The sequence below is a fragment of the Mizuhopecten yessoensis genome, unplaced genomic scaffold, assembly GCF_002113885.1.
Source record: "Mizuhopecten yessoensis strain PY_sf001 unplaced genomic scaffold, ASM211388v2 scaffold10919, whole genome shotgun sequence".
Lineage (NCBI taxonomy): Eukaryota > Metazoa > Mollusca > Bivalvia > Pectinida > Pectinidae > Mizuhopecten > Mizuhopecten yessoensis.
Window position 1 is genome coordinate 1,429,782 of NW_018408787.1, and position 19,127 is coordinate 1,448,908.

Below are 19,127 nucleotides of genomic sequence, written 5' to 3' on the forward strand. Positions count from 1 at the left end.
ATACTGAATCAAGTGGAAAATAATATTTAAAATAGCGTAATTAGAATAAAAACAGACATTTGACCCATTGTCAATAAATACAACTTTATGTATTAGTAACCATGGATACCGGGTGCTGAACTGAGTGAAACATACTGAAATCCAGTCTGAATGCATCAGGAGATAGCCTGTACATTATTTGTTGTTTGGTATCAACTTTACCAATAACACAATTGACACATATGTGATGAACTGTGAAGTGCATTTGAAAAGAGCGAGTTACCCCCCTTTATACATCCACAGATAATAGGCTATTGACCTATGCATTGACCTATATATGTAACTTTTTAAATGTTTTGGAGTAGTTTTAAGTGAAGCCGAATCAAGTATAAAAAGGCATTTTATTCAGAAAAAATCAATATCTATATGTATAAGGTAGCAGGGTAAAGTAGAAATGGCTTGAACCTTAAAATAAAGGGCATGTCTCAGATAAACATGGATAGCGGATTCATCCTGCACAACACACCTACATATATCTATATATTTATGAAATACATTTTGAATACATTTCGTTTTAGAAATTTTTATCTTTTTTCAAAAAGGGATTTCCCAATGTTAAGGACTTGTGAAAACCATGGTTACCACATCAAAAAACGCCAAAAAAGGCAATAAAACATTATTTTTAACACAACATTTGACTCACAAAAGTAGTATTTGTTTTCATAAAACCCGTTTTAAATTGAATATCACCTACTCGGTAACAGAAATACTCACGTTTTAGCATTGGTCGTTCAAATGGATTTTTCATAATATTTACACATTTGCTGAGTACAAAAAAAAGACAAAATGAAAAGGTAGCGTTTGTTGTGTAGACACAGATTTGCAAATGGCCAAAAATATAGTCTCAAACCAAATTCGTTTTTTTTTTTAAATGTGATGCCCACATAGTCCACTTCATCATGTATATGCCAATTTTAGTGCTGATTTTTTTTTAATGTTGATGCCTGTAATATTACATGGGTTATTCGTACAAATATATCACCCATGGCCACTGTACGCTACTGTACACAGTACGGTATTAAAAAAAAACCAGATTTCATTTTCCTTAGTTATAAATGAACTTTGTTATTAATCGTTGTTTGGCGGGTCACATGTCGATCTCCTTACGGTATCACTGATTTGTGTCAACACGTTAAAGCTAGTAGCATTAAATATGTATGAAGAGTTGTATGCGATTTCATTTAACTGAACTGTATTTATTCCGGTACCTATTCCCACACAAGCCACAAGAACACTATCATTTCTGAGTGTGTTGGCAATTGTTGCCGAGTTATCGAAGGATTGTCCATCAGTCATCAGAATTACAACCTTTTCCGAGTCAGCTCTCGCTCCATTTGCAGTGACCAGTGCATAATCCCTGACGTACTGCAAACCACTTGCTATATATGTCCCCGCGTTGGTGTATACGATTGAATCTATAGCTGGATTCAGCGTTAATGCTCCATAATGTTCATTGAGCCAAAATTCATATCTAGGAACTGAGGCAAATGTAACGACACTAACTTGAATGGCGGTTGGGCCTAACAGAATTTTTGCTGTAATGTTTTTAATGAAGAATTTCATTAATACGAAATTAGATGATCCGACACTTCCTGAGGCGTCCAGGAGGAATACAACGTCAGTCCTCGTATTGCTGCATTCTGGAAAACAACATTCATATATAGAATACCTGCTTTACAATTTAGTTTTTAAATGAAATTAAAAAAAATACCTCTAATATATACCAGAATATTTATGATTACGGAGTTGTATTTTGCTACTTAAATTATGATTATATGGTTAACGAAAAGAAAAGAAAAACGAATACCATACATCGAATGTTCTATGCGTGGTATTCATTATGAGGTATTATATCGGTATTATGTTCAGGAATTTACAAACATCTTTTGTTGTGATAGTTACCAGAACATATTTATACAGAAAAGACAATCATAGAACATGGTTAATAGCAGCTAATCAACTATGACATTCAGTTCAGAACAAATTTAATAACTACACCATTCAGCTTGTAAAAAACATAAATAATCACCAACTTGTGTAAGGTGTAATTATAATGTTGCTTCCGTCAAAACATTAATTGTCATAAATAAGTCGCCGGCTGGGATTTGGATCTTTAACCTCTAGCCAATAAAAAGGGAGAAAAACGGGGATTTCGACAGCTGTCATGTTTCTCTTCTATTTCTGTTTCGCGCGAAAACGGAAATCTCATTTACTATATAAGAATGAAAAATATTACTTCTATTATTCCCAAAACATATATATATATTATATACCCACAGAAACTACAAGACTATCTCTTAATTATTCAAACAATATTATACACTTTAGATATCAATAAATAATCAAATCGATTTAAAAATCGAAGCGACAGGGATTTACACGTTTTCTGCTGCGCACACTTCCGATACATTCGCTAAGGTGGATGACAAACACGGTGGCTGTGTTTAAACTTGTTACATGTAGGCTGTGTTTAAACTTGTGACATGTAGGCTGTGTTTAAATTTGTGACATGTAGGCTGTGTTTAAATTTGTGACATGTAGTTTAAAGTATATGTTTGTGATAGTGAGCTAGCTGCAGAAATAGACGATTAACTGTCACTTCTTTCTCGTTTCTTCGGCTAGTAATCGTGCTTACTGTTGGCCAGGTTCAGACCTGTGGGACAAGGGGTGCATACTATATATAGCAAACTTACACGAGTTACGGTGTGCACAGCTGTGACTTCCAGTTTCAAAACACAAATTAGTGAATCGGCAAGTCATGTTTTCTGTACCTCAATGATATCAACGTGCATTATCTGAAGAATGTGAGGACACATTTTCTTAAGTATGATGCATTTCTTCGGATGCATGGAACAAATCGGAAAAAAGAAAAAAATGCTGTACAATATGAGCATGAACATTAAGAAAAATAGGTATAATTTTTATTGAATAAAGATATTAATGACCAAATGCTTTAAAACTCCATCTATGAATAGAAAGTGTGTAATGGGCAGAACCATTTATAAAAAACATTTATTCTCATGCAATAAAGCCTTCTCCCAAAAAGAAAACAGTATGGAAACCTATACACTTAATGCATTCATAACATTGCTTAACCACTCATATGAGAAAAATAAAATATCATTCTATGAAAATCAAATTTGAATTTACCTACTTGTATGGCTCAAAATATTTGTATTTTATGTCCAACTTGTTTGCCTTACATGTATGCAGATGAAGTGGGATTACCACATCCTGATATGTTACAAGTGGAAGAGATGACTTTTCTCAAATAAACTTTCCTGACAGAGACACCTATATATCCACCCATCTGAAATTCTCCTGAGTGTGTCAGTAAGTAATACAGTTGAATTATAAATGTTATGATATTATCATCCAAATATGCTCCAGTCAATCAATTGGGTCATTATCATTTTTTCCATGAATAATTATTATTCAAGTATTGGAATTATTTCAATTTGAAATATTTTATTTGTGAAATTCTGAAACTATGTATAGGCCTTGCCAAATATATATCCGGCTTATTTGATGCACTGTGCCATATTTAAAACAAAGTTATTCTATTAATTTGTCCCTATTTGATGAAAGAAAACAAATTCTCCACTAATTTTTCATGTTTTGAGGTGTACAATTTAATTTTCACAAACTACCCTTCAAGTTGATTTTAAAACATTCTACTAGCCCATCCTATCTTTTCATAGTTGATATTGGACATTTTCAGTAGCACAGTATCACACACCCCTGTCAGAGAAATTTAATATGTATATATGTTTGTGAAAAAAAATACTGTCATGATACTTAAAAACTTAAAAACAGACAACCAATCTAGTCAATTTTTTATCAATTTCTTTTCAAAGCTCATTTGTCCATGCCTTTTCTTCAGTATATTTCATATGGAATGAGTAAAGAATGCATTTTTTATATAACTCTTTTTCTTTACATTGAAGCTGTATATTTTATATATTGTATTGCATACACAATCACCTTGTATGTATCAGGTAGATAATAATTAATAATAATAATTCGCGTTCTTATATACGCTTTATCCCAATCTAGCTTGTAGGTCGTCTCAAAGCGGTTCTCAAATTAATATCCGTGGTTATTGGGCCTTTGCAACCAGCCAATATCTTTCTCAACTGCCTTGGGAGCACATTTACAGACTGGAACAAGCGGAGTAAAGTATCTTGCTCAAATATACAACACAGTGCCGTGCCGCGAGTCGAACCCGCCACCGGTCATAAGCCCGGAGTCCTACCACTAGACTACCGTGCCTCCGCTATATAATGCATAAATTTTCTGTTGATATATATACTACATGGAATTAAATGTTCATTTTTGGGTCCTAAAGGTGAATCCTGCACTTGACGGGGAAGAGACCGATATGATACTAGTAATGAGAGGGAAAGTCATTCCTGAAGGTCTTCCAGTGGCGTTAGAGACTAACGGATCGTCACCATGTTGTCAACATATGCCTGCTACCTCTACCAAAATACTTCTAAGTACCTTCCCTGCCTACTTCTAGATATAATTTAGCTTATACTGGTGATCTATCCAAACAAATGAATGATGACAAACTGCTTGAAATTTACTTTTCTGGCTAATAGCGCATGTCAATGACTTTTCAGCCCATTTGTACTGGCCTCAGGACTGTTTTTCTGTAGCTGTGCAAGTTTTACATTTTCCTTGGCTAATACAATGATGGGAAAATGAACAAAACAGAACTGTTATTTATTATCTACAAAAACAAAACAGTAATGAAAACAGGAATAACATATTATGTACCTTACCTAAAATGCCTGTTTTATTTTCTGAAAATGATGTTTTACAATTTATTTTATTTTCTAGATTTATTTTCTATTTTGCATCCTAGGAAATGATCTCTTCAATTCATTAAAAACTATATGAACTGGGCTTGGCTGACATTCAAAGTAGCGACGTAAAAGACAGTAACCCCGCTTGCAACGTCAAAACTCGCAAAACTTAATTTCATATACGGCCATTCTAGAATTCGCACCAATTAATTTCATGTACGCGATGGTCATTTCAAAGTGGTATAGATTAGTGAATACTGATTCAAGTTTTTGTTGTAAACATATTTTTTCACAGCTATAACCGGAAGAAAACTTTACAAATGTTAGTCTATAAAAATTTGTCCCATGGTCATATAGAACCCTATTTGTTTTACATTTCAGTATTTGTGTATGACTTAATGACATACTTAATTATTACCTTTTAAAAGCATGCATAAACCTCCGGAGTGAAGCCAGAAATAAGCAGTTAAAATTACTATACATATATTACCCGCCGGTTACGTTTGTATCAACTTAACATTAGCGTCGGAAATAATGACGTTGTGTGCGACGTCAGAAGTCATATAGCATACTATGTATGACGTTTCTTTCAAGTGGCGTCAAATCGTCAAAAAATGACCGACTAACATAATATTTATATCATTTTGACAAGGAATGTCTCTAGATTTTGAAAACATAAAGTCACAAAATAAATTGTTTACGACTTAAAGACCCTAATCCCAACCGGCGGCTCATTTTACACTTATATTTTAATGTAAAACACATACTGGTACATTAAAATAAAAATAAGTAATGTTGGAAGCTGCTTGTTGTCCTTCTAGACTCTTTTAAACATATCAAGCTGATTAAGTAGGACTTTCTGTGGAGAAATGGTTACTAAGCTAAATGAAAGCATAAGTTCAAGAAAAGTTCATAGAATTTCATCTTTTAACTTTTAACAAAAAAAATACCATTTGAAAAAAAAAAAATCCTCGTACAAAAGTATTATATTATAATCAAACATTTATTCAAAATCTTTAATGATATAAATGTATTACCCTTAGCCCTTATTTTATAGTCAACCAGATACAAATATATGTTGTTGAGCGATATTAAAAAAATAAGCGTGAATATGACATGTCTTGCTTTTGTTTAATACGAAAAGCAAATATTGAATGTTAATACAAACTTATGGCAAAGCAGAACCTAATACAATAGATAATAAACATAATGTTTAAATTTAATCAAGAAAACACATAATTTAAGACGTTTTTACCACAAACGCAATACAAAAAGAATACTTTTAACCAATTTACTTATTCATGTTTTTTTTTCTATTGTTTTCTGATGTAGATAATATTACTTACCATACTCATTTCCAGGATCTGAAGACAAAAAAAGATAATATAGACTATGAGAATATACACTTTATAGCCAAAATTCATTTGAAATATTCTTTCATGAAAAGGGGTTAATTCATGAAGGGATATCCATGAGATATATCAAAAAGTTAATTTAAATATTACAAAAAAGGAAACTATAAAACACTTTCACTGATATGGCAAATGAAATGAATGAGGTTATATCGAGGTTTTAGGATTATCTTAATTTAAGTCATGCGCCATTTTATGACAGTAGCTGATGTATGACTTATAATGTTAACTTACATGAACATTTTCTGTGTATGACTAGTCAAAAATCGGCACACGGCGTAAAAATGATATTAGTGCTGAAACATTTCCTGCATTTTCCACATCAGTACTATTTCAAGTTCCTCGGACCCTTCGATTTCAAAGGGCAACACATAGCACCGAGATAACCGTGCTTGTTTGTTTCCAACAGTAATTGCTAAGCTTGTTTTGAACACAGAATTCGTGTAATAGCTGCAACCTTAAATGCATCAGGGTAACTGCCTGGAACTTTCTTAAGAGAACACCAGAAAGACGTTGAATCCATGAAACAACAAGTCTACACTAGAAATACAAGGACATTGGAGAGACAAAACAATAAATCAGCCAATATATACCAAGTACACATACAAAACTACTTCACGGACTGAAACACACTATAAGACACTTGAAAGGATGATAACTTGAAAGGGAGGAAAATCAAAGATTCTATCCGGTTAAGAAGGGAAGAAGAATCGTTGGACAGAGACGAGGGGGCGAGGCACCAGCTGAAACATGTGTATGACTCCATTTTAACATCAACTCTAGGGTGGAAGGGGTAAATGTGTTACTACAGTGTACTACAGACATTTGGGCGAAATGTCTTTAGGACTTTTGACAGCTGACTTTACTGATTCGGCACACTGTGGCTTAGTGAGTTGTTTTCAGCTCGAGAGACCTGTCATTTGCACTCTTTTCTGACCAAAGGAAACAGACGTTTTCAAAAGCGCGCTAAAAAAGTTTTCAATTATGTTTGTGTTCAAAACAAACTTGACATTTATTATTCATGTCAAACCGATGAATCTAATTTTGAATATTGTTACAACCTTGCATCTAGATGTCACCATAAGATAGCCAAGGCGTCCATTAGCTTCTCTCTCATTAATGGATTAAACAAGTTTAAATATACAAAATTATCAGAAATGTCACCAATGTTTGTATTATTGTTTACTACAATGCAGTGGAATTGGCCATTTTTACTAATTTCGAAGCACTAAATGAATCACTATTTTTATTCATTTCAACCAGTGTAAATAAAAAGGCATTTTGAACTTTACAAATGTCAGCCTTGCTCTTTAATCATGTTAACAGAACAGAGACCTTCAATAAATAAAAATATACTGGAAAGTATTGGCACCGATACTTATAAATCAAAACCCTGTAATTGGTACGCACAACTAACCCAGTATTTGTTTATGATACGGCAGTGGTTGTTTGTTTTGTCGAATGATGTCTATATGTAACATACCAATAATAACATCTGTGACAATGTTGTTGGTGTCTAAGTCAATCAGGTCACTGCTGGTAAGATCATTGGCAACCGTAGGGAGCGTGTCGACAAATGCAGAAACGATGTCGGTCGGTGTCAGTTTTGTTGTGATGACATTGCCGGAGCTATCGGTGAGAACCACTTGGACAACTATATGCATCACAAAAATGACATTGACACTCCCCTGCCTGAAAATAAACATAGATATAAACAATAAACAATAGTGTATTGATGTCTTTTTCCAACCATAAACACAAGATATGACTGTTTTATTCAACTTTATATTGAAAATGATAATAATTCTTTCCGTTACTTTGACGGTGCCATTTATTACTAACATATTATCAAACGGAAAAAAAGAAAACGATTTTGATTATGATAGAATGACTGACCCCGAGAACAGTAACCGAACCTATATATATATACATGATAAAAAGGGATTAAATGTCCATGTGAAGGAAGTAAATATAGAAAAAATAAGATTAACGACCGACTAAAAAACTAGCTGCTTTCACCCTTCACAGGGCTTTTCAAGTTTATTCAACGTGTATATACATGTGTATTCATAGCGCCTGCAGATGCACATGACAAAACTTACTCGAGTCCAATGACTTTGCTTCTCTTGTAGTTATCCTTGATATTGCTTCTCTCGTATACATAGTCAGTCTGCAAAGATACATAAATTTAACAGCATAAATGCCTTTCTACTATCACACCTGACACGCAGGACAGAAACCACATCAACAAGAACCATATAAAAAACAATTTAAAAACTAAAATATCATTAACCAAATGAAGCAAATCAAAATGCTCCAAAAGAGACGGTTTGGTTAGCCACTTGTGGTATGTACCACTTTTGATCTCCCCTTGAATTCAATTTGAGTCTGATGAGTTAACACAAATCAGTTACGCAATAAATTAGTGTTACAGTATACACTTACGTCATTTTCTATTTTCTCTGCAAAGCTCTTGAATTCAGGACTGTTTTTGTCACCGTAGGCAGGGATCCATGTAGTATTTTGCAAATGAAATTGAGTGTTGAAAGCTAAAAGAAAATGTCATTAGTTTGTTTGATAATGAATACGCAGCATATAAGTTTGCTTTAGAGTATTACTATTGATATATCAGTTTTTAATTTAATTATCGTGTGATTGATATCATTTAGGTATCGATGTGTATTTACTAGGCTAGTGACTCTTTCAGCATTAAACTTCATGTTGAAAGTAGAAAATCGTACATCAATTAACGAAATAATTTGAATAGTGTTTAAGTATTTAATAGAAGAATGTAAAAAACATAATGGCGTTTGTTTCGAAACACATGATTACTCATTATTACTTTTAAGACTAACAAAAATAAAGAAGTTGCATTTGCAAATGTATATTACCTGCAAAGTCCACTACCATATCGATGGAAGTGGTGCTTTGGTAGGATGATAGTTTGACATTAGTGGCGACGCAGGCGAATTCTGTTCCATTCTGGACCCTTTCAGCGATGAAACCGTAACTTTTGGTTATGGATTGGTAACACATGTCATTGACATCACCAACAGTTACTATGGGGACTTCTGTGGTCCTGATAAAGTCCGAAGTATTACCAGATCGTACATGGAGGTGGAGATCCCCGCCTTCTGTAGCTACTCTACCGGAACATCTCATCTCGTACCTGTCACCCTCATCAACTGTGCCGTTACCTTCAAGTGTTACGTTGCTGGCGATATCTATACATAAAAATAATGTATACGAAAAATACATTGATAGTTTTTGATACATCGTAAATGGATGTTAAACATATTTGCTTTAACTTTTCATATAGTTATCGGACATAATCTATTTACAATGCAGAGTGATTAGTTGGTTAATTATCCGGGTTTAACATCAAATCAACTGCTTAGGTCATTTAAGGACGTGTCTGAATGTTCGTTTTGTATGTGTGCAAGTGTGCCGGAGACAGAGTATGTTGGTGTAATTGCCTCTTTGTGATAGCGCAGATCTTATTCCGACTGTATAGTGCCATCTCACTAAAATATCATGTCAATGACATCCATCGCAGCAATCCGCCCGGTTACATTATACTGACGACAGATGGGCCAGTTGTTGTCATTCCCCTAAATGCTGTCCTAAATGCTAACGTTAAGCAGGACACAAACTGCAATTGTAAGGTATGGGTACAGCTATCACTGCCTACCTCACCTAGGCGAACTTTCACTATTTCAGCAAAATATAAGGTATTGCTAAGCAATGCTCTAAAAAATTTAAAAAAAATCGGTTAGAAGAGAGAAATATGAACATCCCATATATTGCGATGGATGCAGCAGATTCACTTTGGTAGCTTTCGTGTCCCAAAAGTAGAGGCCAAAACTAAAACTAAAAATTTGCAGGAAGTTCCCACATTTTTCGCGGAATTATTGAGGGAATTATATGATAGCAATCGTATGTCTATGATGTTATATCAAACACAAGTGACTGTTTTCAAAGTTTAGCTAAATTAACCTATTGTAGGGTAACACTGCTCTCGACAAGCTTCCCAAACAAAATATGAACAAAGTAAATATTGTTTTCGGACTAATATATAACGCAAATCATGTACACATTTCAGGTTAATGTTAACATATACTTGATGCATAACATATACTACATGCGGTAACGTTTTGCAAGTATACATCAATCTTTGTGATCTTACCTGTAATTATAACTGTTGCTGTATTATTGATGACGATGATTCCGTTGTCTGTTAATGTACACACGTAACTCCCCCTAGCGTAACAGTGTGTCGTGGTATTAAGAAACAGCACGCTAAGTATCATATCTGGACTACTTTGTTGAAGTCTAGTTGTATAGGAACTGTTGCCCTGTTGAATAGTTCCGTCTGAGAAGGCTGTCACGTGAATTTCATCATTGTTCACTGATACTATACTGAAGTTATCCCATCCGGACGGAGCGTACCGTACGTTACAGCTAATAGTGATCTCTTCCTCAGGTGTTGTGATAGAATCATTCATTTCCATTTCTTAAATGAAAAAATATATATATAATCATTTATGAAAAAATGATAAGTTGTAGAAATTACTTAATTTGGCAAATCTTAATAACAATACAAAGAAAGGGAAAAGTAACACAAGTTTCCCAAAAATAGTTTTGAGCTATCATTTCTTGACATACTTCCTTTAAATTAAAATTGTTATTCTGACGTGTAGCATCACTGTTTCACTGATACGTAACTAACTTGCTCACAACACTCTCTTCAACGAATACAGGTAAAGACTTACATTTCTATTCAAGAATGAGGTATTAGTTAAAAACATCTATGTCTGCCTATATTTGAACATTTACATTTGGATTTTCCAGTAATTTCAGCACACTACCGAAGTGTAACTAAACGGTAATTATAACCTTAATCAATATAATTAGGCAAAATAAGAGTAATAGACATGTTTACATAGTAAACCTTTAAAAACACGGAATAAAACAAGGTTTTCCAGAGGATGGTCCAAAACTAACAGGGATCACCCAATGACTATTCTAATGTCGTTAGCCCGCAAGATCCGGTTACTAGTCAACATTTCACCGCCACCATATGATATACTACTATAACTGTTGGATTGATATATTTATAAAATGTGAAATGAGTTCAAGTAATATGATGAGATATAGCTGGCATGACGTCAACTTACTAGCATACTCAAACAAACGAACTATATAAACAGAATATGTAAAATACATTTACCAGCAACTCGTACAACAATTGACTGCCTTGTAGACATCGATGTTCCACTCGAAGTATTCAAAGCCTCACACCTCAACTCCGTGCCGTTATCAGTTCTGTCGGCAATGAACGTGTAACTCTTTGTTGTTTGGAGGTAGCAAGACTCGGTAACACCATCAATCGTAACTAGAGGATTTACAGATGACTTTGTAAATGACGTGGCGTTTGTGGTCCTAGTGTACAGGTCTAGTGTACTTGACGGCGGTGCCAGATCCCCGGTACAGTTCACTACATATCTGTCACCTTCATTCCAAGTGGTGTTTCCAACAATTACAACATGCTCCGCAGTATCTACAACTAGATATCATTAGAATGTTTACACATCAACATAAAATAATTGTTTGTCTATTTTATTTCGTGTAGATCAAAACAATATCATATCGTCGGACATTGCCGAGTATACCTTTTGAGATTTGAGGCATTTGATAAACAAATTTAACTTTCTCAACAGTTCGTATACTACGTATATCAACAGGTCACACAAGGTCACAAGTAAAATCAAATATTATCATCGACCTGATTGACTAATTGTCAAAACTGTTTAATGGGAAAAAATGTACATTGTGTCGAATAATGAAACGGCTATCTCTGATATATCCATGTATACTCTAGTAAAGGCATACTTTATTAATGTTACATGTATTAACCTAATACTGATGTTGTGTCTACTATTTCTAATACTCCAATCGAACTGACAAAAGCTTAATGGATTTGCATCCAACAGCGTCTCGTCAACTACTGGTATGTCGTTTTACTGAAATGTCAACTGACCACGTTTCTTATCATCTTAATACTATACAGGTAAAGGCATTTGTAATTAAATACCGGTGAGTAGTAACTTTTCCCTATAGGGGCCTCTTTTTCATTCGGAACTTCTACCCTTTATCAGCTCTAATGTGATCGGCGTACGGAATATATTTCCTCTCAAACACATATAGTGATATGGAAAATTATTTATCGTTTATATACCAAATTCGGGGAGACTTTTAGTCCCAGTATAAATCAACCATAATGAGTAATTACTTCGACTTTGGAATATCAATAAATTATACATGTAACAGTAAGTTTGATATATGAAATTATTGTATGCTTTAAACATTACAGGTTCCTCAAACCTCTATTAACATTAAGTGGGAAATCCCTTTCTAGTGGCGTCAAACCAGAAACAAGTCTAAATTTAGTTACATTTGTTGCTAAAAAACTCATAAAAATAAAAATAAAGAAGTTCATTTTAACACATAATTGTTTAAATAGCATAAGCCACCACCACAGTTCACTACAATATCATTATCATTTATATTTTCGTCGCATTCATGCTTCTTTCCTCAAAATTCACTTAAAAACTCTGTTGATTATATAACAAACTCTTTACCAGAGAGCTACATGTAATAAAAATGTATTATAATGAAAACATCTTTGCAATATTTAGCAAAGCTAATAGTTTGCATTTTTCCAAACTGTTATACAATGTACCTGGAATGGAAACGTTTTCTGTCGTCTCCACAATGATGTCGTCACTATCGCTATTGAGCAAACACCGGTAGTTGCTCCTTCCAAAACAATGTTTTGTTGTGTTGGGAAATAATAAACTTATTGACATGTTTCTATCGCTATGTTGGAAGGTCAGTTGGTACGAGTTGTTGTCCTTTTGTGTTGTTCCGTTGACATAACCAACAGCGACAATACGAGCACTGACGTCAGACGATATTAGTTTAATCTCGTTCCAGGTATTAGGTGCGTATTGAACGTTGCACTCAATGAGTAAATCACCATGAGGCGACGTGAGCGAGCTACCGAGTTGTATTTCTGTGAAAGAAAGATGACAATATAAAAACTCAATATAACAAGCATATTGTTGTGTCACAATGAATTGGTTTAAGAATATAGTATCATCTAAGTACTTTGACAATTTCTTAAGATATTAAATACAATTGATTCCAATTTCATAGCATGATTAACGAGTATTTCGGTTACACGCCGAAGTTTGAATTAGATAAGAATGATAAAAAATATTGACATTTACCAGAAACTGTTACAGAAACCGTTCGTGAACCAGATGTCGTCCGTGATCCTGGCGAAGAGTTAAGTGCCTCACATCTCATCTCTGTGCCATTATCAGTCATGTTGGCTATCAGAGTGTAACTCTTTGTTGTTTGGAGGTAGCAGGACTGAGTTACAACACCACTCGTTACTAGGGGATTTGCCGAAGATTTCGTAAATGACGTAGCGTTGGCGGTTCTAGCATACAGGTCGAGTGTACTTGATGGCGGAGCCAGATCCCCGGTACAGTTCACAACATATCTGTCACCTTCGTTCAACATGGTGTTGCCAACAATTTCAAGATTTTCTGCTGCATCTACAAAATGGAAGTTTAAATTCACAGTTTGCAAACAGTTTTGATCGATATGGGATTTTACCAAGGTACAGTGTATAACATATTTGTCTAAGACGTACTTTCATTTATTTTCCTCTTTAGAGAAAATGTGTCCTTTATCTAATGTGAGATGTTCATCGAAAATAATATTCTTAATTAAAGATGTTCAATTCATCAGATGATATGTATATCATAAGATGTGTTTTCATTTCCCCATTCAGGGGCAATTCATTTTGACTCATTAAACGGCATCAGACATTTTATTTGGAATTGAAAATAGCAATGTTAAAAGACTCATCACAACGATTAGACTTAAAAGTCAAAAGGACAATTAATATAACGAGCCCTGAGGAATAATTACGAATTCGGCAAAAATGTTACCTGGAACAGAGATATATTGTGTTGTTTCCGCAAAGGTGTCGTCATTCACATAGAGTAAACATGTGTAGTTCCTTCTTGCGACACAATGTTTCGTTTTGTTTGGCAAAAGAAGACTTATTGATATGTTACTGTCGACAGGTAGAAAGGATAGTTGGTAAGAGTTGTTATCCTCTTTTGTTGTACCATTAGCATAAGCAACAGCTACAATCCCAGAACTGACGTCAGAGGAGATAAGCTTGATCTTATTCCAGGTATTGGGTGCATATTGAACGTTGCACTCAATAAGTAAATCACCATAAGGAGATGTGAGCGAGCTACCGAGTTGTATTTCTGTGAAAGAAAGATGATAATATAAAAACTCTATATAACAAGCTTATTGTTGTGTCACAATAAATTGGTTTAAGAATATAGTATCATCTAAGTACTTTGACAATTTCTTAAGATATCAAATACAATTGATTACAATTTCATCGCATGATTAATGAGTATTTCGGTAACACGCCGAAGTTTGAATTAGATTAAAATGATAAAGAATATTGACATTTACCAGAAACTGTTACAGAAACCGTTCGTGAACCAGATGTCGTCCGTGATCCTGGCGAAGAGTTAAGTGCCTCACATCTCATCTCTGTGCCATTATCAGTCATGTTGGCTATCAGAGTGTAACTCTTTGTTGTTTGGAGGTAGCAGGACTGAGTTACAACACCGCTCGTTAATAGGGGATTTGCCGAAGATTTCGTAAATGACGTGGCAGTTGCGGTTCTAGTAAACAGGTCGAGTGTACTTGATGGCGGAGCCAGATCCCCAGTACAGTTTACCACATATCTGTCACCTTCGTTCAACATGGTGTTGCCAACAATTTCAAGATTTTCAACTGCATCTACAAAATGGAAGTTTAAATTCACAGCTTGCAAACAGTTTTGATCGATATGGGATTTTACCAAGGTACTGTCTAAGACGTACTTTCATTTATTTTCCTCTTTAGAGAAAATGTGTCCTTTATCTAATGTGAGATGTTCATCGAAAATAATATTCTTAATTAAAGATGTTCAATTCATCAGATGATATGTATATCATAAGATGTGTTTTCATTTCCCCATTCAGGGGCAATTCATTTTGACTCATTAAACGGCATCAGACATTTTATTTGGAATTGAAAATAGCAATGTTAAAAGACTCATCACAACGATTAGACTTAAAAGTCAAAAGGACAATTAATATAACGAGCCCTGAGGAATAATTACGAATTCGGCAAAAATGTTACCTGGAACAGAGATATATTGTGTTGTTTCCGCAAAGGTGTCGTCATTCACATAGAGTAAACATGTGTAGTTCCTTCTTGCGACACAATGTTTCGTTTTGTTTGGAAAAAGAAGACTTATTGATATGTTACTGTCGACAGGTAGAAAGGATAGTTGGTAAGAGTTGTTGTCCTCTTTTGTTGTACCATTAGCATAACCAACAGCTACAATCCCAGAACTGACGTCAGAGGAGATAAGCTTGATCTTATTCCAGGTATTGGGTGCATATTGAACGTTGCACTCAATGAGTAAATCACCATGAGGAGACGTGAGCGAGCTACCGAGTTGTATTTCTGTGACAGAAAGATGATAATATAAAAACTCAATATAACAAGCATATTGTTGTGTCACAATAAATTGGTTTAAGAATATAGTATCATCTAAGTACTTTGACAATTTCTTAAGATATTAAATACAATTGATTCCAATTTCATCGCATGATTAATGAGTATTTCGGTTACACGCCGAAGTTTGAATTAGATAAGAATGATAAAAAATATTGACATTTACCAGAAACTGTTACAGAAACCGTTCGTGAACCAGATGTCGTCCGTGATCCTGGCGAAGAGTTAAGTGCCTCACATCTCATCTCTGTGCCATTATCATTCATGTTGGCTATCAGAGTGTAGCTCTTTGTTGTTTGGAGGTAGCAGGACTGAGTTACAACACCGTTCGTTAATAGGGGATTTACTGAAGATTTCGTAAATGACGTAGCGTTGGCGGTTCTAGTATACAGGTCGAGTGTACTTGATGACGGAGCCAGATCTCCGGTACAGTTCACCACATATCTGTCACCTTCATTTAACATGGTGTTGCCAACAATTTCAAGATTTTCAACTGCATCTACAAAATGGAAGTTTAAATTCACAGCCTGCAAACGGTTTTGATCGATATCGCATTATACCAAGGTACAGTGTATAACATATTTGTCTAAGACGTACTTTCATTTATTTTTCTCTTTAGAGAAAATGTATCCTTTATCTAATGTGAGATGTTCATCGAAAATAATATTCTAAATTAAAGATGTTCAATTCATCAGGTGATATGTATACCATAAGATGTGTTTTCATTTCCCAATTCAGGGGCAATTCATTTTGACTCATTAAACGGCATCAGAAATTTTATTTGGAATTGAAAATAGCAATGTTAAAAGACTCATCACAACGATTAGACTTAAAAGTCAAAAGGACAATTAATATAACGAGCCCTGAGGAATAATTACGAATTCGGCAAAAATGTTACCTGGAACAGAGATATATTGTGTTGTTTCCGCAAAGGTGTCGTCATTCACATAGAGTAAACATGTGTAGTTCCTTCTTGCGACACAATGTTTCGTTTTGTTTGGAAAAAGAAGACTTATTGATATGTTACTGTCGACAGGTAGAAAGGATAGTTGGTAAGAGTTGTTGTCCTCTTTTGTTGTACCATTAGCATAACCAACAGCTACAATCCCAGAACTGACGTCAGAGGAGATAAGCTTGATCTTATTCCAGGTATTGGGTGCATATTGAACGTTGCACTCAATGAGTAAATCACCATAAGGAGATGTGAGCGAGCTACCGAGTTGTATTTCTGTGAAAGAAAGATGACAATATAAAAACTCAATATAACAAGCTTATTGTTGTGTCACAATGATTTGGTTTAAGAATATAGTATCATCTAAATACTTTGACAATTTCTTAAGATATTAAATACAATTGATTACAATTTCATCGCATGATTAATGAGTATTTCGGTTAGAATGATAAAAAATATTGACATTTACCAGAAACTGTTACAGAAACCGTTCGTGAACCAGATGTCGTCCGTGATCCTGGCGAAGAGTTAAGTGCCTCACATCTCATCTCTGTGCCATTATCATTCATGTTGGCTATCAGAGTGTAGCTCTTTGTTGTTTGGAGGTAGCATGACTGAGTTACAACACCGCTCGTTAATAGGGGATTTACTGAAGATTTCGTAAATGACGTAGCGTTGGCGGTTCTAGTATACAGGTCGAGTGTACTTGATGGCGGAGCCAGATCCCCGGTACAGTTCACTACATATCTGTCACCTTCGTTAATCGTTGGAATTCCAACAATTTCAAGATTTTCTGCTGCATCTGTAACTGATTGCACACAGTGTTGTTTTCATTATATTAGAATATATTTTATAATAGCTTATTGACACTTGTAATATACTATTAGGTCTTGCTCTTATTTATTTCTCTGAAATCATCACAGTGTCTGTTTTACACAAAGAAAACAAAATAAGATTTCATGTCTATTGCTCTGTTTAAAGGTATAACCTACTGTATAGTAAACTACAATATTGTTTTCTTTTGGTTGAGGACGGTTAGTGGTTCGTGTCGTTATATTTAATGTCACTTTTTATATGAGTTTGTTTGGGATCTATCGTGCTTCAAATAGCTAAGGTCATATAATAGACGTGTGTATTGGGGGACATCGTCGAACCGAAAGAGTAAGGGGGCGAAGACTAGTATATCAGATACTTGTTTTAGTAGTATATCAGATAAAAGTTTTACTAGTATATCAGATACTTGTTTTACTAGTATATCAGATAAATGTTTTACTAGTATATCAGATATTTGTTTTACTAGTATATCAGATATTTGTTTTACTAGTATATCAGATAGATGTTTTACTAGTATATCAGATATTTGTTTTACTAGTATATCAGATAAATGTTTTACTAGGATATCAGATACATGTTTTACTACTATATCAGATACATGTTTTACTAGTATATTGCTTTACTAGTATATCAGATACATATTTTACTAGTATATCAGATACTTGTTTTACTAGTATATCAGATATTTGTTTTACTAGTATATCAGATAAATGATTTACTATTATATCAGATAAATGTTTTACAGTATATCAGATACATGTTTTACTACTATATCAGATACATGTTTTACTAGTATATTGTTTTACTAGTATATCAGATATTTGTTTTACTAGTATATCAGATAAATGTTTTACTAGTATACAAGATACATGTTTTACTAGTATATGAGATAAATGTTTTACTAGTATGTCAGATAAATGATTTACTAGTATATCAGATAACTGTTTTACTAGTATACCAGATTCATGTTTTACTAGTATATCAGCTACATGTTTTACTAGTATATTGCTTTACTAGTATATCAGATACATGGTTTACTAGTATATCAGATAAATGTTTTACAGTATATCAGATACATGTTTTACTAGTATATGAGATAAATGTTTTACTAGTATGTCAGATAAATGATTTACTAGTATACCAGATACATGTTTTACTAGTATATGAGATAAATGTTTTACTAGTATACAAGATACATGTTTTACTAGTATATCAGCTACATGTTTTACTAGTATATTGTTTTACTAGTATATCAGATAGATGTTTTACTAGTATATCAGACACATGTTTTACTAGTATATTGTTTTACTAGTATATCAGATACATATTTTACTAGTATATCAGATACATATTTTACTAGTATATCAGATACTTGTTTTAGTAGTATATCAGATAAAATTTTTACTAGTA

The 19,127-nt window shown here is 34.0% G+C and overlaps 1 protein-coding gene across 1 annotated transcript in view; it reads right to left on the reverse strand.

Annotated features, from left to right (window-relative positions):
- Window positions 1-1,005: 1,005 nt before the first annotated feature.
- LOC110463641 (mucin-22-like) overlaps window positions 1,006-19,127 on the reverse strand; it is a 45,955-nt gene continuing 27,833 nt past the window's right edge. Inside the window, exons 12-27 of the mRNA XM_021518425.1 lie at window positions 17,353-17,691; window positions 16,830-17,159; window positions 16,098-16,430; window positions 15,551-15,880; window positions 14,834-15,166; window positions 14,287-14,616; window positions 13,555-13,887; window positions 13,005-13,337; window positions 11,493-11,828; window positions 10,449-10,775; window positions 9,154-9,486; window positions 8,708-8,811; window positions 8,365-8,432; window positions 7,746-7,954; window positions 6,197-6,214; window positions 1,006-1,679 (exon numbers count right to left, since the gene is read on the reverse strand). Coding sequence (XP_021374100.1) covers window positions 1,108-1,679; window positions 6,197-6,214; window positions 7,746-7,954; window positions 8,365-8,432; window positions 8,708-8,811; window positions 9,154-9,486; window positions 10,449-10,775; window positions 11,493-11,828; window positions 13,005-13,337; window positions 13,555-13,887; window positions 14,287-14,616; window positions 14,834-15,166; window positions 15,551-15,880; window positions 16,098-16,430; window positions 16,830-17,159; window positions 17,353-17,691 — 4,628 coding nt within the window. The 3' untranslated portion in view covers window positions 1,006-1,107. The remainder of the gene's footprint in view (window positions 1,680-6,196; window positions 6,215-7,745; window positions 7,955-8,364; window positions 8,433-8,707; window positions 8,812-9,153; window positions 9,487-10,448; window positions 10,776-11,492; window positions 11,829-13,004; window positions 13,338-13,554; window positions 13,888-14,286; window positions 14,617-14,833; window positions 15,167-15,550; window positions 15,881-16,097; window positions 16,431-16,829; window positions 17,160-17,352; window positions 17,692-19,127) is intronic.